The sequence below is a fragment of the Hydra vulgaris genome, chromosome 05, assembly GCF_038396675.1.
Source record: "Hydra vulgaris chromosome 05, alternate assembly HydraT2T_AEP".
In the NCBI taxonomy this organism is placed as follows: domain Eukaryota; kingdom Metazoa; phylum Cnidaria; class Hydrozoa; order Anthoathecata; family Hydridae; genus Hydra; species Hydra vulgaris.
In genome coordinates, this window is record NC_088924.1 from 25861388 (window position 1) to 25887500 (window position 26113).

General features: G+C 26.6%; 1 protein-coding gene and 1 pseudogene across 1 annotated transcript in view; one reads left to right on the forward strand and one right to left on the reverse strand.

The window, feature by feature from the left end:
• The first annotated feature begins 204 nt into the window (after nt 1-204).
• Nucleotides 205-26113, forward strand: part of LOC136071921 (uncharacterized) — a 33333-nt gene continuing 7424 nt past the window's right edge. Inside the window, exon 1 of the mRNA XM_065797739.1 lies at nt 205-617. Coding sequence (XP_065653811.1) covers nt 323-617 — 295 coding nt within the window. The 5' untranslated portion in view covers nt 205-322. The remainder of the gene's footprint in view (nt 618-26113) is intronic.
• LOC136079915 (uncharacterized) lies at nt 1158-2360 on the reverse strand (annotated as a pseudogene).

Here is a 26113-nt window from a genome sequence, read left to right on the forward strand (position 1 = left end):
AATATTTAAATGGTTCTAGAATTTATAATTGATATGTTTATTAAACATTTCAACAGAATAAAATTTTTTATACAAAATCTTTTATAATATGTTTTAATATATTTCAATATAATATACTTTTACGATGTGTCCTATATTTGAAATAAACAAAAGGTTGAAAATGTTTAGTATATAAACTGATTTAATATACTTTTTAGTATAATAAAAATGTCGACACTATTCATTTAGTCTCACCTAAACAAGAGATAAACAAACACAAATATTAAAAAGATAATAAAATGTATGACAGAATAAATGTACATTGTTGCTGCAGTTTATTAAAATGAAAGTGTCTCGAGTAACCGCTCAGCGAATTCTTTCTCTTATACTAATTTTACTGGCAATAGCACTAACATCCACTGCACTATTAACAAATTATTGGCATGAGGAAGTCTCAAAATCTAAGAAAGTCTTATTTCATAGAGGATTATGGGTAGAATGTCATGTTTATTTGCACAATAGTTCGCAACAAAATTTGAAAAATAAATCAATCTATGATACTTCACCAAAGTCATTAACATTTGACAAAACTCAAGTTTTACTGAGAAGAACTTGCCAAAAAATTGAAATTTTGCCGAGTAAGTTTTTTTTTTTTTTTTTTTTTAAAGAAAGTAAAATTTTAGGCGCTATGATGAACTTTTTATTGCACTAATTATATGCAATACCTTATGGAATACACTGCAATTTTTAGAATTGAAATAAAAGAAAGAATTAACTGTTTAACTTTTTAATCTTCAAGTATATTGTGCTAAGGGATTATATATATAGCTGCACTGCAAAAGCACATTAGAGGTTCAAGTTCAGAGGAATTAGGTCACGTGTGTAACCATAAACTACACAATAAACATTTATTGTAACTATTAGCTTATTATATATAGCTGAATAGTTCAGACAGAAGCAATGTTTAGGTTTTAATGAAAAAATTGTATGTTATTTATTTTTTTACAGATTTTATTATTGTTTTTGTTGTTGTTGTTGTTCAAACTCTGCAAATCTTTTGTGATGATATTCACAAGCATAGCAATAGTGCAAATAAGTTTGTCGTTGGCTTCGTTTTCTAGAATCAAAGTAAATAAAAATTAAGTTAAAAAATTGATTTAACAGAAATAATACTTAGGTTACATAACGAACTCTGTGAATGACGCTGATAGTCCCTTACAAATGCTTCTTTTGTACATTGGCGGCTAGTCTCCGAGGATTTGTGTCGCTTTATCTGTTATAAATTTAACAGCATGTTTATAAAAACCTGCAACTTTAGTGATGCCACCTGCTACAGCGGGGCGTAAAGCTGAATCGATTTCTCTTAACGACACGCTGAATTTATCAGCAAATTTTTGGACTTTCTCACATGTCTGAAAAGAGTTTTTTTTTTTAATATTTTGTGATTTATTTTGCGTAGGATAATATATCTTTGTGATATATATATATATATATATATATATATATATATATATATATATATATATATATATATATATATATATATATATATATATATATTTATCTTTCCGTAGTATAAAAAAAATGTGAAAAAAGAAAAAATGTAAGCTTACCTCAATTGAGAGGACGTTTTCGCATAATATTTGAGCTCTGAGGTATTTAGCTGCTTTGTTATAGTAATCTGCTACATTGTTGGCACCTAAAACCAAAATAACGTTTATAATAATTTGTTAAACGTTTATAATAATTTGTTAAAACTTTAAAGATTTTTTTAACCATGTTTAATCTTATGAAAACGTTTAAAGAAATATGTGAATAATAACATTAATAAAAATTTTATGAGTAATAACATTAATAAGTAAAATAAAAATAAAAATGTGCAACTAAAAATTGTTCTAAAAAAATTATTATCATGTTTTTTTCTGTGCTAGTTTGCACGATAACCTGACTTTAAAGCCTCTTTGATAGCTTTTGTCGCCTCTTCCGCACTTAGTTTAAGGCTCGCGGCGTAATCAACAACTTTTTTGCACACCTGTGTAGTATACAATGTCATAACTCAAGTAAACTGCTTTTTTATTGATTTAAAATCATTTTTAAAACAATTGCAAGTTAAAAAAAATACTTTTTATGTTTAATAAGGAAGCTGTTTTTAAAAAGAGAGGATAATAATATAGTGATACTTCATCGAATTTTGAAAATGCAGAGAAAGGGAGATAAGAGAACAAAGGGAGATGAGATGAAAAAGAAATCAAAGAACAAAGAGAATAAATGTGCAATAAAAAAAAAAGAAAGGAATGTCTCACATCTTCAGAAACAAAAGTTTCACAATTAATTTTTTTCTTGAAGTCATCTATATAAAACTTTGCTGCAATATAGGACATTCATGTTTGATGGAATGGAAGTGCAATATATTGCAGGATTCTTTCATTAAACTCTGTAGCCGTTAACTTTTTTTTTAACGAAAAGATTTTTTCCAACAAAAGCAATTTTGTCGCATTACTTAAAATATTAGGTAAATAACAATTTTGAAATTTTGAAATAGTTAAAAAGTTACTTTAAATTTCAGAATTTAAACATTTAAAAAAAAAAAAAAAAAAAAAAACGCTGTAACGTTTACCTCTTTTGTTTGAAAACTTACTCTTGCAGTGAGAACATCAGTGTATTGAAAATTAGAAGTTTTTTCTATCAAAGTATCTCTAATAAAAATAATAATATCCTGTTTGTTTTGTATACTTTTTTTAACGGCATTAATTACAGCTTACTTGGCAACTTGGCTGCCACTGTTTTTAATGAAGCACAAGTCTTGAGAATAACAATAAAAGTAATATTTAAATATAATTCAATATAATTATATACAATTATATTATTATAACTCAATTTTCAAGTTTTTTATTTTTTTTTATTTTTACAAAAATGAAGAATGCAACAAAGATAAAACTTTAACTAAAATTTAATTCTAAAAGTTTGTTGAAAACAGTGCGATTAAATAAGTTATATGAATGATATAAAAATACTAAGGTAAAATAAACAGTATATTAACTTGACTTTTTTAAATTATACAGGTTAATAAAACAAGTTTATTTTAATAACAATAATTAAAGTAATATGTCAAAACTAAATACTTTTGTTATAACCTACATCAGCTGTAAAAAAATCTGCGCATTTAGCGGGCAATTATTCCGGCAATCTATCGTCAGATACATATTGAAAAATAAAAATAAATCCAAGTAAAGCAGCGACTCATCACATCTAAGACAATATTTTTAGGTTTCACAAAGTTCACATTAAAGTTTGTTGTTTAAGTGATATTTGAGGGGTTTTTTCAATTAACTTTAATTGCATCTGAGGTTATTAATATTTTGTAACATTTCCAATTATTTTGTTTGACTTATTTTTATGAACTTTTTTCGAACTTTGTTATGATTGATCTTGAATAAACTTTGTAAAAAAGTTTGATATTTAAGCAATATAAAAAACCTCTGATAAAAAAGCTTTTATAAAATCTTCTTCATCTCTCTACAACTTTTATGCTTGCACCCTCGGAAATTATAAAATTTATAAAAAAAATATTAAGTAAGAGGGTTAAATTAAAAGTCTATATAAAAAAATACATATAGTTTTTAAACAGTTATACAAAAGCTTTACTTCGAAGTTAGAAATGCAGGCTAAGTTGTCTTTAAAAGAGTTTTCTACTTAATTCAAATGGCATTTTTATAACTTCAGCATTTATACCACATTATGTTTATAAAATCTGCACGTAATCTAAATAAATTGCAATTAGGCTGGGCTAACACTTTTTATAACACACGCCTAATAGATGATTTGGTCACTGGTGAATATTAAAAGTAAATTTTAGCATGAAAAAATAAAAAAAATCTACTTTTCCTAAAAAATATCTCTAAAAATACCCTGAAGAAATGTCAAGTTATAAAATATGTTTATCACTAAAACCTAGATAAAATGCATCTTATATCTAATTAAGTATGCAGTGGAATATTTATTAAAGGTTTGACGTGAAAATTTACCAAACATAAAACGTTATATGAAAAATCACAAAAATTAAATTCCGTAATAACGACTTGCGAAAAGAAACTTGCAAAACGATTTATTTCAAAAAAAAACTTTTGCTACAGTCCCTTACGAAAGGAGTATTTCGAAACATTCACTTACAGTAAAGAATCGAAAACATTTATTAAACTGTTAAACAAAACAAACAAAAAAATGATATTATTTATTGTTTAAATAAAAATAATGTTGTATAATGGTTTTTCAATAACTTATACATATATCTTTTGTGTGTTTCTGTGTGTATGTGTGTGTGTGTGTGTGTGTGTGTGTGTGTGTGTGTGTGTGTGTGTGTGTGTGTGTGTGAATGTGTGTGTGTATGCGCGTCTATATATATATATATATATATATATATATATATATATATATATATATATATATATATATATATATATATATATATATATATATATATATTTATATATATATATATATTTATATATATATATATATATATATATATATATATATATATATATATATATATATATATATATATATATATATATATATATATATATATATATATATATATATATATATATATATATATATTAGTAGAAAATCACTTAACAAAAATGGAAAAAATTTTTGTTAAGTGATTTTCTACTAATATATAATTGCTCTGTTCTTTTAAGAACATTGAGCACTCTATTGTGTAGAATACTTTTTAAAGTTGTTTAAATATATATATTTATATATATATATATATATATATATATATATATATATATATATATATATATATATATATATATATATATATATATATATATATATATATATATATATATATATATTTAATTTAATTTTAATTTATTTGTTTCTTCAGTATTATAAAATTTACAATAAAAAAGTTAATTTAACTTGAAAACTGAAAAGGCATAATACCTAATGAAAGAATACCTTCCTTATTTCCTAATTTTTACAGTTGATATATTATCTTGAAAAATGAAACAAAAATTTACAATCAACATTTAGCACAACCGATATTATGACATTTCAAAGCCATATTAAGAGCACAAAGTTTTTTTTGTTTGGTTCTTGAAGTTTTTTTGCGCTCAAAAGCAAATCCGTATCTTTCAATCGATTAGCTTAAATTGCAATCTTCTGTTAACTCTCAAAGATTTATCAATGTTAACCCAGCTAAAATCATTAATTAAAGATGATGGTGCTAATCCAACACATTCTAATAGCCTTTGATACTCTTGATCTAACGATAACAGAATCCATTTTTTTAGGATTGGTCTTGTGTGTACCTTGTTGGGACCAACAATCCGTAGTATATATAAATGTATATATAAATGTATATATATATATATATATATATATATATATATATATATATATATATATATATATATATATATATATATATATATACATATATATATATAAATATATATATATATATATATATATATATATATATATATATATATATATATATATATATATATATGTATATATAAGAAAAAAAACACTATGTATATGTATATATATAGTGTTTTTTTTCTTATAGAACGCACCGGAATGGTGTTCCGGCACCTTTATATATATATATATATATAAACATTTTTTTGCTATTCGTATTGTTATATAATAAATGCATAAAAAATATTTTTTATGCCATATAAATTTATTAAAGTCGTAAACCATAATATAAATACAAATAGCAGGGGCAAAAAGAAGACATAATTGGTCTTATCACCAAGCCCCTTAATACATTACCTTTAAGAGTCATTTTTTGTAAGAATCAGGCAGTCAATGGAAGTGACCTCCTCCAAATTGCTTGAATTTTTTATATATTGATCAGAATATAGAAAAAACCTGTTAGGGAAAAAAAAAATTTTCAAAAATGTTTCGTTCACTCGGAATCTGGGCTTAAATTTTTGAGATTTTTTTAAAAATTTTTAGAAATTTAGTTTTTGCCACCTTTGAACCCATTTTTTTGGCAAGGCAAAAAGTTGCACATAGCTTTTGTAGTTAATATCAGACGTAACCCAAAAGCTCTCTCCAAAAAATATAAAAAAGTTGCGTGACACTGTGCGGCTGGCTAATTATCATAGTTCAAAAGTACAAAATCAATCAGTTTTGTCAACTTTTAATCGGAGTTAATTCTAGCGGCGAAGTGTTGCACACAATTTTTCTTTTAGGATTTGAAATTATCAAAGGTATTGAGTCTAAAAATGCAAAGAAAGTTATGTGATACCTAAGGCCTATTAATATATTAAGGCTTGAAATTGGAAAAAAATGTTTTAGTATACTTACAAAATGAACCATTACGGCAGAGGCGCTTAGTTTTGTAAAAATGTAAACATATCCAACTGTCAATACAAAAAGGTCCTAACATAATAATAAAAAAAATTCGTGTGATCTTTAGATATTAAGTTAAAAATAAAGGTGCAAATTGTTAAAAATGATTAAGTACGAAGAGATATTTTTTTGGACACACAGATGAGGTTTTCGCTCACAATAAAATTTCTATCATCCAAAATTAGCATTTAGCATTACACAAAACATTGCACGTAATGTTAAGAAAAAATTTAAGCGTTTCTGAATATGATATAGAAATCATAACAATTGAAATAAATAATAATAAAAAACAATACATGATCAGAAGTGAATTATTTAAATTTACGTCATAACCAAATAACTTGTGGTGATCGAATGGAAGAAGAATCGCTGATATCACGATTGTGGAGAAACAAGTTAGTGGGCGGTTGTTTACTTTACCATAAAAATGTCTTAACTTTATTTTAACGATCTTTAAAATTTGCATAAATAGAGTAGATATTTTATCATTGCTATTGAGAAATAGGTACTGCATAAATAGAACTTGTTTTTAGTTAAGTATGAAACAAAACAAATGTTTTTATGAAAACTGTTGTTGCTTTTCAAAAGGAAATTGTGGATCATTTAAAAAACATAAAATTATAAACAAAATGTTCTACATTCATCAGCTGGGAGAGGTTGATGTTAAGAAACACCTCATCAACTTAAAGGTAATTATGTATTTTAAACTTACGCAGACTGTAATATAATTTTTATAATTACATACTTTATAACTTCTCTGCAATAAGATTTTGAGACAAAGTTCTTTAAACAAAAAAAAATAGCTCTTTTAATTAACTCCTCACTCTTTTAATAAATAATCACTAAATTAATCACACTCTTGCAATATTGTATTTTAATAATAACAACAATGTATTTCAAACTTGTAAACTTTTTTCGTGAAGAGTCAGATTATAAACAATGCTTTAAATGACACACTTAATAATTGTTTAAAAAATTGTTTTTAGGTCATGCGATTAAACGATAATAATATTTGGGAAGAAAATGGACTTATTGCAAATAGACTTAAAAGAAATCTTGAAAAGGATGAACAAATATGTGCTTTTCACCGGTACACGTTTGGTATTGCATGGAGTCCTCAAAAAACATGCTTTCATCCTCACCATCTAAATATAAAAGGAAAAAAATCTCCCGCTTTAAGGGCGTCACCAATACATGTCGTCATATCAATGTCAAAGCGATACAATGAAGTATTTTCAGTTGGTGCAATGCTGTGTTTTACCCATTTAAAGCAAGAAACTGCTTTATCTAGAGTCAACGAAAACACCAATTTATGTACAGAAACACAAACACAACAAGAACAAACATATATGACACCTGCTACTCCAGATGAAGAATTTGATCCCGGTGAAATTAATGTTTCACAGGAGATTTTGGACGAATTTCTAAGAAGCCGTGAGAGTGTAACTGAGGTTCTTAATGTAAGTCCAATAAAATTTAGATTAAAAAGGAAGTTCGAATATCTGGAAGATACTACTAAAGATAAGTTAAAACGCAAGTATGTTCGCCTAGAAAACTTATTAAAGAAAAAATTTGCGGAAGCTGTTGCTCCTGGACAAGAGGAAATACTTATAGATTTTCTTAACAGTAAAAATGTTGATGAAATAAATAGCCCTCTCCCAATTGAAATTATTCGTGCTCAGAAAGTATATAAGCAAAGTGATTCCATGGGAAAGTTAGTTATCCTCTCATTATTAGACCATACCAAGTATACCAAAAAGTTTATAATGAACACATTTGAGTGTACCAAACATCGTATAGAAACAGCAAGAAAATGGCATGCATCTCATAAAGGGTTGGCATTTCCAGAGAAGAAAGTATTCGTCCGATCTAGTCTTGATCAAACAAAGTGTGAACATTTCTTAGACTTTATATTTACAAGCGGTATTTTGCATGATGTTGCTTATGGAATAACCAAATTAAAATACGACAGCGGTGAAGAACAAAAGATAGTGCATGCAATACTGACGACAAAATATAGCCACGCTATCATGTTCTATCGAAAAAGTTGTAGTGAAAACAATTATATACCATTATCTGATTCAAGTTTGTGGAAAGTATTGCATGCAATAAAACCTTCAAGTCGAAAAAGCTTAGCTGGATTAGATGATGTTACTGCTTCAGGCATGAATGGTTTTCAAACGTTACAAAAATTGGCACAAAGATTTAGTTCTAAATCTCTCGAAGCTGCCCTTGAAAAAGGAAAAAGGTATTTGAAAACAAGTTATCAAACCAATTGTAGTGTCAATGACTCAAACATTTCTTCTCATAGCTCAAAACATGCCTTATCAGATCCATCTGAAAAAAATCTTCAATCCAACACAGAGATATCAGAAGTGGTATGTGCCGATTGCTATGATTTGTGCAAAGCTATCAAGATGATCAAAGAACTAACAATTCAAAATTCTGACAATGCTGATTCTATTTATGATTTGGAAATTGCTGTAAAAGATGTATTCAACTACATAAAACACCTGATGAGAGATTCTCAACAGAAAAAGGCAAAAATCGAAGCTTTTAAGCAATTAAACGATGAAACTGCTTTCTGGCTTAAAGATTTTTGTCAAAAAATCTTTAAGCCAGAAAATTCTTCCGGTTCGATACAGAGAGGGCCAAAGAGAGTATTTTGGCAAGAAAGGAATGAGTTTACATGTGGATATATTCTTCATAAAAATAGCAGGAAAGTTATTCAAACGTGTTTACTTTACTTCAATGTATAGGTGTAATCAGGGAATAGGTAATGTTGTTTCGTTAGCCACTGCAGTTTTAGACCAATTCAGAATTGATCAACCGCATATCAAGAAAATGTTTACCAAATCTGATAATGCCGGCTGCTATCAGGGAAATCTTTCAGCTGAAGCAATCTACAATGTATGCAAAGAGAGATATATAAAGTTGCTGAGATATGATTATAATGAACCCTGTTGTGGAAAAGATCAATGTGACAGGGAGAGTGCAGTTGTAAAGACAATTTTAAGGAGTTACGTTGACTCTGGTAATAATCTTTTGACTGCTGAAGATATACACAAGGCTATGCATTATAGTTTTGGCGCTAAAGATGCAAAAGTAGCAGTTGCTCAAATTAGCAATGATAAAACTGTAGTTACTGGACCAAAGATTAAGAACATTAGCAACTATCACTCATTTGAGTTTGGTGAGAAAAGTATGAAGATGTGGCGTTATTTCAATATCGGTGAGGGAATTGAACAAGAGTATGGAAATCTTAAAATTCAACCCTCGATTAAGTTGTTGTTGCCATATAGCAAAACAGATAATTCAATTAAGCGTAACAAGTCACTTAAGGAAAAACAGAAAAGAAGTGACAGGCAATTATATTCATTAAGATTTTGCACTGAAATGAATTGTACTTTATCATTTGAAAGCGATGCTGAGTTAGAAGAACACATGCTATCCGGTCTTCATACAGTTCCGAAATCATTAACATCATTGGATAAAGTTCGCAACTCGTTTGTTCATAAGATGAAAATTACTTCACAACTAAATATACCAATTTCTTCATCCTCTAACAGTGCTTCCGTAAAAGACAAACCACATTGCATGAACATTTTTCTATTGCAAGGTTGGGCATTACCAGTTCGAAGTTCTTTTAGATTTTCAAATCAGCAGAAAGAACTGTTGTATAAATACTTTATTCGTGGAGAAGAATCAGGTAATAAAATGAGCCCTGAGCAGGTTCACATGCAGCTGAGGAGAGAACTTCCGCCTGATCAATATGTAACTAGCCAACAGATAAGATCTTTATTTTCAAGGTAGGCATTGTTGCTATCAAAACTTTTGCAAATTAGATTATGTTTCTGACTGTTAAATAGTTCTTTTACAAATATGAAATTAAAATTTAGGTGAAAGTTATAATTTTGTGTGTTTGTTTACATATGTTTAAAAATATGTACAATTGATATTGTTATAGATTTAGTAACCTGAAAAGAAAAGGTAAGCTGGTAGAACCGACAACAGAAAATAATGAAAATAGTCAGGTTAACGATAACAAAGAAGTTTATGGCGAAAATGATGACTTTAATCTGGCAGGAGACAATGAAGATGATAATAAATATGAGGAAGACATCGCCAATCTTGCAAAAGAAATTTGTCTTGTATGGAAAGTGAATGATTGGGTTGCTGTTGCATATGAAAAACAGTGGAATATTGGATATATTGTGGAGGTAATATTATTCAAAGTATATATTAGTTTCAAGTTTTTATTTTGTTTTACAAAACAGTGCTCTAAAATAAAAGGAATATAAATAAAATGTAAAAATAATTTCAGAATGACATTATATAAGACTTTACAAGTTTTATTGAATGTAAGCAAAATTAAACAAATCATAAACTCTTTATTATATTATTTTAAATGTTGCGCTAATACTTTTAGGTATCTATAACTGGGATCAGAGTTAATTGTATGATTAACGGGCAAGAGAAGAATACTTTTCGCTGGCCAGTTACTACCGAGGAGATAAATAACCAAACTGATAAAATTATCTGTTTAGTAAATGCTCCTTTTCTAATCAGTGGTTGTGACGATTATTCATTATCCGAAGAAGACTATAATACAGTCATATCATTATTCTTAGAGAAACTTACTGCAGCAGAGTAGAAATTATGTGCGATGTGGTGGATAATGTGTGTAAATGACTCTATTAATAAATGAAAAACTAATTTTTAAACGGAAAAACATTTAAATGTTTGATTTATGTTTTATTTAATTAGCAATATAGTTATCTTGATGTTAGATTTTTGTTCAGTTTTTAATTCATGTTATATCATGCGTGTGACAAAATCACACGAATTTTTTTTATTATTATGTTAGGACCTTTTTGTATTGACAGTTGGATATGTTTACATTTTTACAAAACTAAGCGCCTCTGCCGTAATGGTTCATTTTGTAAGTATACTAAAACATTTTTTTCCAATTTCAAGCCTTAATATATTAATAGGCCTTAGGTATCACATAACTTTCTTTGCATTTTTAGACTCAATACCTTTGATAATTTCAAATCCTAAAAGAAAAATTGTGTACAACACTTCGCCGCTAGAATTAACTCCGATTAAAAGTTGACAAAACTGATTGATTTTGTACTTTTGAACTATGATAATTAGCCAGCCGCACAGTGTCACGCAACTTTTTTATATTTTTGGAGAGAGCTTTTGGGTTACGTCTGATATTAACTACAAAAGCTATGTGCAACTTTTTGCCTTGCCAAAAAAATGGGTTCAAAGGTGGCAAAAACTAAATTTCTAAAAATTTTTTAAAAAATCTCAAAAATTTAAGCCCAGATTCCGAGTGAACGAAACATTTTTGAAATTTTTTTTTTCCCTTAACAGGTTTTCTCTATATTCTGATCAATATATAAAAAATTCAAGCAATTTGGAGGAGGTCACTTCCACAGTTTCAGGAATTTGCCTGATTCTTAGAAAAAACGGCTCTTAAACAAGTAAAAAACTAAAAATAATGTAACTCGATTTTTATTTTGAAAAATCAAGAAAATTATTTATCTGATTTAAAAATTTTATATTTTATTACAAACTTAAAGGAGTTTAATGATTTTACCGTATTTAAACTTTTTGTTTTTTGGAATAGGTTCCATAGTTCTGTTCCATGGTATGATATTCCATATTCAAAATACTTAATACTAATTCTTGGCAATTTATTTAAGTATTCTATTGGTTTATTCTAAGAAAACACCTTTTGTTTACATTTTTTGTAAACTTTTCATGAAAGTTTTTTGAAATCAATCTGTTCTTGCTTTTATACCTAATAGTTAGGTGTTGGTAAATATTTCATATACATAATAGTTAGGTGTTGGTAAATATTTCATATATATTCATCATTTGCATGTCTTCGATTAATGGTATTGCACGTTCATGTTTATATATCTTATATATAAATCTGCAAGCATGTTTTTGTAGAGAAAATATATCTTTAACTTTTGTTGGTTGAGTACTAGCCTATGTAATATTGGAATAGAATATGAGACAATGTATTAGGCCGAAATATACTAGTTTCAGACTTTCTGATGTTACATATGGACAAATTCGGTTCATCAAACCAATTGTTTTACTAATTTTTGATTGAATATAATTTATATGGGAAAGCCATGATAAATTTTCATCAATAAGAATTCCTAAGAATTTTATTGAATCATTTTTACTAATTAGTATATCACTTAAAATTAAATCGGGTAATTTTAAAGGAAGCTTTTCATGTTGTGATTTTTTAAGAAATAAGGTATATTTTATTTTGTCTACATGGATTGAAAGTTTATTAGCCTTAAACCATTGTGCAATGTTTGTCCGAACATCTCATAATGCCTTAAAATGATTTTTTAAAACACAAACTTTACGCTATTTGCGACTGTAATATAAAAATATCAATTAAACAAAATAACACAAAACTAAGTATGAAAAAAACCACTAGTTTCTTCTCGGTTGACTCTCCAAACAATTTTAGAAAAAAATCAAATTAAGTGCAAAAGAAACACAAGGAATCAAAATTACAGCGTCAGATTTTTCTTTTGCAGACAGTTTCACCAACTACAGCTGGCCAAGTTGCTGGAAATTAGAGCAAAAAACAGAGTTTTGTTCCAAAAATAATTGATTCTGTTTTCAAAAAATCTCGGCTGCACAACCTGCCCAAATATGAAATCATTTGGCGTAAAAGCAAAGATCGGAATGAAAACATCTAAAGAATGGTCCAATTATAAAGTTTCTTATTATGGTGAAAATAGAGTTCAACATTTAAGTTCGATACGTAAGAAATCATTTGGTCACAAAAAATGAGGACTTTAAGCTGCATTAAATATAATAGAAGAAGTTAAAAAAGAGACTCTTTCAAAAATATTTTAAAATCTTTAACGCGAGAGAAAATTGCAACAGCAATTAACGCGAGAGAAAATTGCAATTGCAAATATTTTTAGAACTGCATAAAAAATTGCAAAAAAATATTTACATGTTCCTGAAATTAAAGGTCTTCTTTAAGTATTATTTTTGTCTTTATAAGCGTCAATTTTTTTATAATTTAAAATTTCTTCAGAGTTAGTTGATTCATCTGAAACATGCCATATCTGTAAAACGTCAATAAGTGTTTTACTTTCTGGAACTAGTTTAATATATATATATATATATATATATATATATATATATATATATATATATATATATATATATATATATATATATATATATATATATATATATATATATATATATATTTCCATTTAACACTGTGTTTTATCAACAAAGATTAATCAAAAAAAAAAACTATAAAAATAAATGAGTTCAAATAATACTAACAACCCTTTTTAAAAAAACATTTAAAAAAATAGCATAAGTAATCATTTCTAAAGAATTCTTTTTTTAATAGTGTCAGCAAATTCCACAAATGTGTGAAAATTTAAGTATTTAAGACATTTGCAACTTCCTGTAATTTAATTTTTGGTATAAATTGAAGTTTTATTAATTTGATCATCCATTTCTGATGAATCTTTGTTGATGAAACACTGTTAAATGGAAAAAAATTTCGTTAAGTGATTTTCTACTAATATATAATTGCTCTGTTCTTTTAAGAACATTGAGCACTCTATTGTGTAGAATACTTTTTAAAGTTGTTTAAATATATATATATATATATATATATATATATATATATATATATATATATATATATATATATATATGTATATATATATGTAAAAAACAAAAAATTGCAAAAATTTAAATTTATAAATAAGATAAACTGCCCGGAGCTTTTTACAAATATTGTAAAAAAATATTTTGCTTATAATTTCATCATAAATAAACAAATTGTTAAATGTCAACAAAAAAATTAGATACGATAATAAGCAAGTCAAATAGGATGATACACTATTATCTTGATGCTAGCATACAATATTTTGCTCCGCCATCCAATCGCTTTTGAATATTGGGGCAGATATTTTGCAAATTTCTTAAAATCACTTGAAATTTTTATGGTATTAAATACCGAATAGCTTCTTTGGTTTTAGCTGTACACCAAGTGTCCGGGGCTACCCGCCATCCGGGGCTACCCGACTTTCCCATTATGTAAATAAGGAAATTGTTTTTACTCATCTTTTTTAGGAGTAATTGTTCAGATTTACGTAAACAAAAATTTAAGGAAAACCCATCAAATTTACTTCAAAAACGTTGAGTAATTGCTCAGCTTTACGTGAATAAAAATTCAAGCAAAGTTGCTGAAGTTCACGTAAAGCTGCCCAATTACTGAGTAAAAGCAATTGCTTTTTTTTATTCACCCGGCCTAATGACTGCTAAAAACGAGCGTCACGGGCGCTTCTGAATTTTCTAGTGCGCAAAGAATAGTTATTGTAATTGTTTTTGATCCCAGCAATACAATACAAAAGTTATTGTAGTTGTTTTACACCATAGCAATACAATACAATAGTTTTAGGATTTCAATGTATTGTAAACAATACAATAGTAATTGTAACTGTTTTTCATCACAGCAATACAATAACAAAAAATAATGTTTTAATTACATCTCTGGTATTACATTACAATATTATTGAAACGTGTTATTGTACTTAATCTTTACAATTAAAAACACAACAGTCTGAACCCTAATGCCAATCATATGTATTGTTAATATAAATCATTAGTTCATGTTTAATGCAATTATGTCAATAATTTGTCCTTTGAGCAATGACGTGATAATTCCGTTGATTTAATATCAAATATAAAATAATAACTGTCAAATATAAAATAATAACAATTTCTCCAAAATAATAAAAAAAAAAACAGAAAAAAAAAAACTGGCGAAAAAAATCCGTTAACGAATAATTCCATCAGATATTTTGACTATAACCATAAACAAATACGCTGTTCTACAAAGCTATGTTTTGATATTTCGTTAAAATAATTTTGTTGTTGCCAAAACCAAGATATTTCCACATATTTGCAATAAAAAAAACATACTAAAATCTGCAATGCAAAAACACGTCTACTCATAAAGAGAGCGGAAGTCGTGTGTTATTGGTTTTATCTTGTCTTTTTAACGTAAACCTTTTATTAATACAGCTATTGTCATCCACTTCCATTTCTTCATTTTCTTCCAAATCTAAATATAAATCACAATATTGCTTTTCGATAGTTGAATTTTATTTAATGGTCAGATTTTAAATACCAAAGTTAGGTTGCTTCTTGATTCACCAGACCATTTTATTTTCATTTACTGTTTTCTTCCGGATATTTATATATATATTTTTTGCGATGTTAACAGATTACAAATTTATTCTTAGTTATAGGGGCATCTATATTATCTACATATGATTAAGCTTTTTTTTAAATCTGGAAATGTTAGCGTTTTTCATGTTATTTACATTAATTATATCTTGTTCCTTAAACGACATTTTAGAAGTATATATATGAATACCATTGTTTATATATAAAAATTTGTATATGCATTTGACAATTATGAATATCAAAAAAAAAATAGCATAGTCACATAGTTAATTAAGCAAATTTTGGTTCATAAAACATAATTAAATACATCCATAAAGATGTGTTTTTATTTTATAATTTTTTTTTTCCAAAAGTGATTGTTCCGCAAGTAACTGTTTCGAAAGAATTCATTTCAACATATTGAAATGAATATTGTGAAATTAATAATGAATAATGTTGAAGTGAATATTTGAAATGAATTTAATGAAAACTTATGTACATAAGGTTTTATCTTTATCATCGTTTCAAAAAGTAAAATTTTATTTCGTTAATATTTTGTGATGCTGAAAATACCATTTAATTACAAATATTATGGTACATAAAAATGTTTAATTTTTAAAATTGCATCCATTTAGCAATCAAACTTTCTTAAGGTGGTTCCTTTAGAAAAAACCCAAATCGTTCAATAAAGTTATTGTTATATTTTTTTGGTTCTTCATATTTAATGGGCTAAAACTAAAGCTTTTATTAATAAAAAAAAAGGAACGTCTTTTTTTAATACAATATTTACCTAAATTTGATACAATTTTGGTATATCCTATAAATAAAATAACTTAAGAACAATTAATCAAAAAAACTTCAAATTTGGCCTAAATATTCAGTATTCATAGCTTAAAAACATTCACCAAAATTATAAAAATTACTTTTACCAGTATTGAAATAAATACTCTTATTGTAACAAAAATAGTTTTTAGACCATAAATAAGGGGTTTCCTTGCAGTTTTTGGGTCATAATTTCTATAAAACATTATTAGAACCTTGATTTTAGATAATGACATAGTTATATGTTAAATGGAAAATCAGCGAAAATTTTAGAGCTATAGCACAATTATTTTATGAAATATATTGTTTGAAGTTGAAGCAAAAGTCAGAAAAACACATTTTTGAAAAAAAAACAAATATTCATCAAAAACATAATTTAAAGTTTAATACCCACCAGGATGATAAGGGTCTGTTACCTCTTTTTCATTTTGAATGTCTATAAATCCTTTCTTAATTTTCCTGATTGTCTTTCTTTTCTTTTTACCATCATCTGATGCTTTTTTTTTGATATTCGAATACTTATTCTATCTTTTTTATCTGAGCCAATTTGAAAACATACACCGTCTTTAATACTTAAGTGATTTAAAACTGTGTGTAAAGCACCAGTGCCATCATTAAACTGAAAAATTACAGAATAAACCCTAATTTCTAATATCTTGCGCTTAACAAAAATATTTTTATGGCACTTACTCCAAATTATTTGATTTATGCTTTCATTTGAGTTTTGGGTTTGACCGTGAAGACATTTAGACAACAACTTATTTGCGATAGACTGATAAAGATTGGCTTTATAATACCATGAATCCTTTTTGGTATACTGAAATGACTAATAAAACCTTTTCCTGTTGACTTGTATTTTTTATACGTACACCAACTGTTAATATCTGGTGGACAAAATAGATGTTGATAAGATTCATCGGTTAAATGAGTACAATGCCAAAGAACTGCAAGAACTGACATTTTCATTGCATACAAATGATTAATATTATCTCTAATAGCTTTAAAACCATAAAAATTTTGCATTGAGTTAACGGTAGATTCGGTCAGCTTTCCCTTTCCTAAAAACGGGGTTTTAGTGCCTTTATATATTTTTATTTTGGCACATAGCCTGGTCCCGTGTCTTTTTTAAATGTGTCCAACACATTTTAATTTTACTGGTGTCACATCACCAGTAAAATTAAAATGTGTTGGACACATTCAAAATATTAAAATTATTTTAAGGAAGTTCTTGATTCAAATCCTTATTCACATTGTGAATAAGGATTTGAATCAAGTACTTCCCTAAAATAAGAGGTGTCCCCATCCCCTAAGTATTCATGTTAAATCAAATTATTCGTCTGTACTAATATACTAAATATTTAAACTGCTCCAGCTCCTTCCATTGAACCAGATGATCCTTGATGATTTATATTGCAATCATGGCTCACTAATCATTCATTATACTCAGGATTTTTTAGACTTAAACTTTTTATATTGCATCTACGACAGTATTTTGACATTATATGCACATCAATACATTTGCAATTATGGCAGGCTGTTACAACACCATTTAGTGATAGGTGTCCACGTTTTTGCCATGTGCCATTAATCGAAACACGATAAGTTCCATAATTCATAATCTTTTGATCTACATCAAATTGATCAAATGCTAACTGTGTAGCTTTTTCCATGCTCTTATTGGCAGCTGCATAATAAGCTGCATGAAGCTCTTCATTAATATAACTATAAGTTGATTCAGATAACCCATACATATTAATGCACAATGTAAAATTGGAAATTGCTTCGTGTCCTTTTCCTATTTCTCTAAATGCTATAACAGCCCTTACATTTGCCTCAAATGAGTTTCTACCTTGAGTTTCTTTACTCGGTGAACATTCTTTAGAAGTGAAAAAACATTAGCATGACAATTGTTACATAATAATATTTACTTAGAAGCTAGTCCCATGCGTGAACTAAGTTTGTTCCAAAGTGTCACGTCTCTAGAGTCACATTCAGAACATATGGCTGTCTGCTAAATGAACTTTTTCAAGAATTGAAAGTCAATCAAAATTAAATAATCGTTTTCATCAGTAGGTGAAACTTGAGTTGCTATTTTTACTTTTCTTATAGTTTTTTTATTAGAAAAACTTGCAACCTTTTCTGAAATCAAAATTTTCTTAGCTGTGGGTTGATCTTCTCTAAATTTCTATTTAATCCTTCTTTTACGATTGGTTGGATTACCCATCAATTTCAAATATATTAATAAAAAAATAATAAACTTAATTTAACTCGCAATAAATAATCTTGTAGAACAAGGCAAGGAATCTAACTACTTTATAATAAACCAGCTAGTATAATAAAATGTGATGTTTTAGGGTATTTTAGAGTATGTTTTAGCCTCCTAATAATTTACAGAATCAAAAATGCAGATACGATGTAACATGGGAAAAATAAATTAATGTTTAAACATTGAAAAACTTATTTTTTTAGAGGAAAAAAACCGTTGCTATGATGCTGCTAAGGATTTTTATTTTTCATATACGTAAAAGCATAAAAAAACTACTTGAAATTAAATTTTTTTAAAATTTAAATACCCAGAATGATAGAGCAATAAATTCTAAACAAGAAACAGTTGTAAAAAAAAATTTGAAAAAAAAAATGATATTATGCACATTTTATTTTATAGGAACCACCTTCAAAACGTTTCGCAAAAACGCTCGTTTCCCAAATGCTATATCCAAATGCGCTAAACTGGTATGCAGCAAAATAACTTTATTTTAAAATTCAACTTGCGAATTGCTATATCTCGGAAAGAGTACTTGCAAAATTTACATCGACAGTTTTAAATGTTTTGTTTAATTTGGTATAAAAAAAATTAACTTCTCGTAACCAAAATCCTTTTGAAAGGTTGTTTTTTTTCAGAAAATTTATAAAAGCTTCCGGTTAACAACTCTAGATTTTTTTTACAAAACTAAACATGATTTCTGGAAATTTATTTATTTTTACACCAGGGCAAAATATATAAAAGTTCGGTTATTTTGTTCTGATGTAAAAATAATTAAATTTTCAGAGCTATTATTATTTGAAATAACAATAAATTAAAAATAAATAAAGGTTTCCAAAATGGTTTTAAAAAAGTTATGTATAAATATTTAACTTGCAGTCAATTATGATACGTGGTATTTATTTTATTGTATGTATAAAAAACAATTACAAAAACTATTGCAATGCATTACTTTACAGTATATATATATATATATATATATATATATATATATATATATATATATATATATATATATATATATATATATATATATATATATATATATATATATATTTACATTTATTTATATTCATTTTTCACCACAATTGTTTAGGTACTGTCTAAAAATGTGAACTATTCTTTTTTTATCTGTGAATTTAAATGGGCAATACTTTGCAACAAATATTTTTTATATTATTAGATTTCTCATCACATATCCATATTTTTATTTCTAAATTCTAAATGTTGACAAAATATAACCTGTATTTTTGATAAATTGATAAATAATTTTGTTCAGTCCTTTTGTTTTTCCTTTTTTTTATTTTAAAGATGCAAAGAAACGTGACATTTGTTTGAAAAAATAATTTTAATTACTCAAACTGTTAAACACATTAATTCTGCCAAAATTAAAATGTTTGAAATGCTTAATAAATTATAAGTCAACATAAGAGTTTAATGACGATGATACCAAGATCCAATGAAGATTTTTCTTGATGCATTGAAAGTTAAAAAAAAAAATTAATCCTAATTATTTTGACCATATTTTAATATTTAATATTTATCCAAATATCTTAGACTCTTTCTTGCAAAAATTTTAATTACTAAAAACTATACTGGATGGAGTTATATTTGTAATATTTTTGTGTAAGGCTAAGGCTTTTAATTTTTGTATAAGGAGAAGACATTTAAATATGTCTTATGAATAAATACTTGTAACTTAAGTTAAACATGACTTTGTATATTGAAATAATCTAATCATCACTAAATTCTGTGCCACTGGAGATAAAGTCGAAGTTCACCATCTTTGAAATTAATTTCTTAAAATTGGCTTTAAGGTGCATTATCTAAAGTAGTTAATGTTTTAATAGAATAAAATCTCTGCAGTATTTCTTGGTATTTTTTATCATTATATTTTTGTTTTGAAAAGAAGGACTTAACTGTAACAGGAAATCTTAAAACTTTAGTTTTAAGACGGAGACTTACGCTCATATTTAAACTAAAGCTTTGATCCTGTGTTTTTAACTCATTTCCTCCTAAGTCTTTAAATGTTTAAAAAAATCCCCTGCATCATTTAACTATTGTATAATAATTTCTTAATAATAATTTTAAGTAAGTTAAAGAAGTTTAAGGTATAAATTAAACTGTTAATATAACTGTTAAGTAAACCTTGATGCTATACATCACGCCAAGTATGACGCTATACAATTGGCTTTGACGCCGTACTCGATGCCATACATCACGCCAAGTATGACGCTATACATGACGCTATACATGACGCCGTACAGTTCATATTTTTGAATAACTTTTGTTAAACATATATACAAAGTTTTAGGAGTGGTATCAAATTTATTTGCTGTAAAAAATTTACCAATCTTTTTTCTTTAATATTATTAATTTTTTGGTTAAAATTTGTTGGTGCTCCAAGAAATTGTACTTGTCTTGTCACAGAAAACCGCGGAAAAGCATTTAATTGGGAAGTTCACTCCTCCTTCCTAAACAATGCACAGTGGGCCAACAGTTGATATAACCTCTAAATGAAAGAGTCAAAATCATATTTTTTATGTTTTCGGATATTTAACAAAAATGGCTAAGATTTAAGAAAATTTTGTAAATACGTTAGTTGGTTTTTAAGCTTCAGAGTGAGTCTAGTTAACAAAATACGTTGGTTTTGTATATATATATATATATATATATATATATATATATATATATATATATATATATATATATATATATATATATATATATATATATATATATATATATATATATATATATATATATATATATATATATATATATATATATATATATATATATTTTAATTTTTTCATAAAGAAAAATATGTTAGCTAAATATCCAATCCATTTTTGTTTGAAAAACAATGCATAGAGCTATTTAGTTTTGACTGTATTTAAAGATGCCATTTTTGTGTAACATGAGCATGCTCAAATTACCCAGTGATTTTCATTGAAATTACCTAGATTAGAGTCCTAAAAAAGCAGTGGTTTTAATTGGTTTTTTGAATAAAAATAAAATATAGGAAATTTTTTATTATTTTAATAATACTAAACATTTTTCTATAATTTAAATTCAAAAAAATTGAATTTTTGTTGTTCAAATGTTTCAGTTAATAAAATTGAAAAAATAACGAACTAATTTTTTTTTTCTTGCGGAAAAGTAGTATTGTTTCAACAAAAATAGTAGTATTGTTTCAACAAAAAGTGGCTTAAAATTTGATCTTTTAATGATAAGTTTTGTTAATAACGAATCATAATATTCCAAAAAATTAGTTCTAATTGTCAGGTTGGTATTTTTTTTACAAAATTAATGTTTTTTTTTGAGCTAATTTAAAGTGCCCATATTACCAAGTGGTCTGGGTAATATGAGCATTTTTGTGACTTTTTTAAAACCTCTGTGTTTTTAAGAAAAAATTTTGGGTGCCCAAATATCTAAGTGGATCATGAATAGGGATCCCTAAATACTGTTTATTCGCAAAAAATTTTGGATCCAGCTAAATTATTTTTGAAATTATTTCAATTTTTGCCTAATCTACGCTATATATATATATATATATATATATATATATATATATATATATATATATATATATATATATATACATGTATATGTATATATATATATATACATATATATATATATATATATATATATATATATATATATATATATATATATATATATATATATATATATATATGTATATGTATATATATATATATATATATATATATATATATATATATATATATATATATATATATATATATATATATATATATATATATATATATATTTATATTTATATACAATTAGTAAAAATTTAAATCTTGCAACTGGAGGAAAGGTTGTTCCTGCTTAAGTGTACAGTATCACCTACATATAAGAAGTGAAAATATGTATCACCTACATATAAGAAGTGAAACCATTATAAACTTGAAAACAAATTATGGTCTTCCAAGATGTACAGTGTTAGGAATAATAAAGAAGATGATGAAAAGATGTTGAATGATTTGAAATACAAGAAAACACCTATGTTGAAGTTAAGAACAGGTCACGATACTTAAATAAGCTTTACAAAGTCATATGCGAATAGCTTAGGAGTGGTAAAAACCATTTAAAAAAAGATGTTGTTGGTTGTACTAATATATTTTTGCTAGTAACTAAAGCGTCTTACTTCAGGAAATTGTTTTTTTATAATTATTTTGTATATGTTGGCTTTGATGGAAGACAGGATACTCTCTATATATATTCACTAACGTGTTTAACATATCAGTATTACCAAGCAACAAGAAGTACACCTGGGTGAACAAAGTCATCACATTTGATATCAAAATTTAGAGAAAAATTCTCACAATCTTAAAAGACTTTTCCAACTCCTTTAACTCAGTTAACTGAAGTTATCCCAGTCTCTGACCTCAATCTCATAAACATCATCTATGGATAATCTATAAGTACCTAATTTTTTAAATATTTAAGTAGAACGCAATCTAAATTTTAACTAAGCAATACCTAAACGTTACTTGTACAATATAGAATTACAATGGAAAACACACATGTTGCTATTGTGATGAGTTATTGGATAAGAAAGAATTTTGAAGGACTTTCGGATCATTAGCAGATGACATCAAAAATCCACACCTTGAGAGCAAATATTAAATACAAATGCAATATTACTAAAATGTTATTAATTCTGCTAGATACGAAATTCACTGAGGAAATTATCAACACAACTTCACGACTTGTATACTTTATAAACATCCTGTAAGTAAAATCTTTGACCTCCAATTCAATAATAAAAATCTAAAAAACTTTCTTTAAATAAAATGTAGACAGAAATAGCTATAATTGTGATGCATTTGATGGACCTAAATTTGCCAAAATTTTTAAGTTCTCTGGATGAAACAACGCTCTATTCTTCAATTAAATTTCTGGAATATATTAGAATACTGAAGTTTAAAGTAAATAATTTATTATGTTTTAAATTGTTGCAGCACTTTTTAGAAAGTTATAAATTCAATTAGTACCGGTAGGTGACAATTTATGAGGCCACCAGTCTAAGATTATTGGACACAAATATGTTAGCACTATTTTTTTTAGTTAATATTGTTCAGCCTTTATTTGATTTAGTTGTTGAGTGCTGTTTTCGAATGAAAATTGGAATGAAAATAGAAATTGATATAGAAAATAGATAAGTTTGTAGAGTCCATGCTTAACTCAAAACTACATGTTAGTCTTGTAGATATAAACAAATTGGTGCATTTTTTGATATTATAGAATCTCTACAAGAAATATCAGCACCAAACATTAAATAGAATAAGGTTAATGACTCGCAAAAAGCATAACACAAACGTAAACCGACAGCCGTTAATCAATCGTATCATTTGATAATTTGTCATCAGTTTTATACTGATTGATAAACTGACGACAAATTATCAAATGCAGTTATTTCTTTGTGTAAGGTCTTCATAAAACAAATTTTTACAGAACGTACTAATTGATCATAATCTAACCCTACCAGGGTAATCCGAGAAAGGAAAAACTGTTGTTGGATGCCCCTGTATAACAATGCCCCAGTTTAGCATTAATTAACACAAGGGTTTTGCTTTAAAGGTTTATGTGCATTATTACTTGTTTAAAGTTTTATAGTTTCTCATCTCGGTTCAAATCTTCGCAAAGCTAATAAAAATAAGGATACCTGAAGATCGTTCGTTGACACTAAATAAATCAATAACACTAAAGTCAATAATAATACCTTCCGTAAATAAGCTTAGTCGTTATCTTTCTTTATAGACAATGTTTATTTAAATATGATAACGACAAGGTTTAAACATATTTAAATAAACAATGTTTATTTAAATACGTTTAAACCTCATCGCTAACTCAGTTCGAAATTCATTAAGATAAGGTTTCATTTTTAGGTTGAACTTTTTTTGTTTGTTAAGAGTTTATAAATTATTCATTAATTATGCAATTTAAACTGTTTTCCTGTCTTAGGTAATCCAAAATAATTCTCTTACTTAAATCAGAGTGCTTCCGACTTATCGATGGAAAACCTTTTTGTGGGCGTGTTATATTCAAAGACAACACAAATAGCTGTTCCTCAGCAAAGTTTTTGGGTGCTTTTGTTCCAAACTTAAAACTTCACACATAAAATAACATCCTTTTAGTCACAACAAAACATATTGGTCCCCAAACATACTGAATATAGTTTTTAGTTTATTAAACCTTTCATCGTTATGAGTATCCTTTTAACTTATAGTATCCTTTATATATCCATCGTATCCTTTTAACTTATACATTGTAGTATGACATAACTTTACTCATTAATCTTTTAGTTATAACTTGTCTTTATAATCTTTTAAACTTTTATAAAATTTGACTTTAATTAAAAGTTTAAACTTTTTATTATAGACATTATAAACTTTTAGTTATATCTTGTCAAAATTGATTGTAGTATGCCATAACTCATTAATCTTTTAGTACATTATTCGATAAATTATTGTCATTAATAAAGCGCGTATACAAAAATAATGTGTAAAAGTAAACACGTAGTTTTTTTTGACATTAAAAAATTAGCAACGTCGTGACATAGCATATCCAGTGGTTTTTACCAGCTCTATTACAACAATTTTTCTTTGTAAATGTAACTAAATTAAGCTAAAATGCATCAAAAATAAATATTTAGTTATTAAACATCTTGATTATAGCAAAGTGAATACCTACTGTTACGCAATCATACTAGCGTTTACAAAAACAATTTAAACTGATTAAAAACTTTCGAAAAAAGTTCTTGCAACAGGACTTTCATAACGAGTGTACAGCAACTCTTATTTTTTAACTGTGTCAATGTGGCCATCAATAATTTCTAAAACATCGGAGTCCATTGATTTGTTGGCATTTAGAAAGATTGATTGTCACGAAAAGAGCTTTTTAACTTCCGTGAATTAAAATGGCGTACCTGAAACTCGTTTATTATTTATTTATCAGTCGTTTTGCTTTCAGTTGTTTTAAGGAAGTGAATCTTGAAAACGCATTTAAGTCTAATCTAATTAATTAGCCAATGAAAAATAATTTTTCAGCAGTAAATCGAAAATATTCTTTTTTCAACCGAGTCAATGGTGCGTTGTTTGAAGTCCGCCATTTACTTTATATATTTAATTAAAATTACTACAACTGATTGTAGGTAGCCACGCTCTTGTCAGTTTTTAATTGTTTTTGATTGGTATAACAACATTAGACTCTGGCTTGAATAACTTTGTTGTAAATGTTGATAGGAAATAATATTCTGTGTTACTCAACTGACATTATGATGCAGGTAAAGGTACTGATTTAAAAAATTGCTCCACGAATCTTGTTCCTAGTTTTTGGAGTAAGATTTAGCTGGAGCAAGTCTTTCAAAGCCAGTTGTAC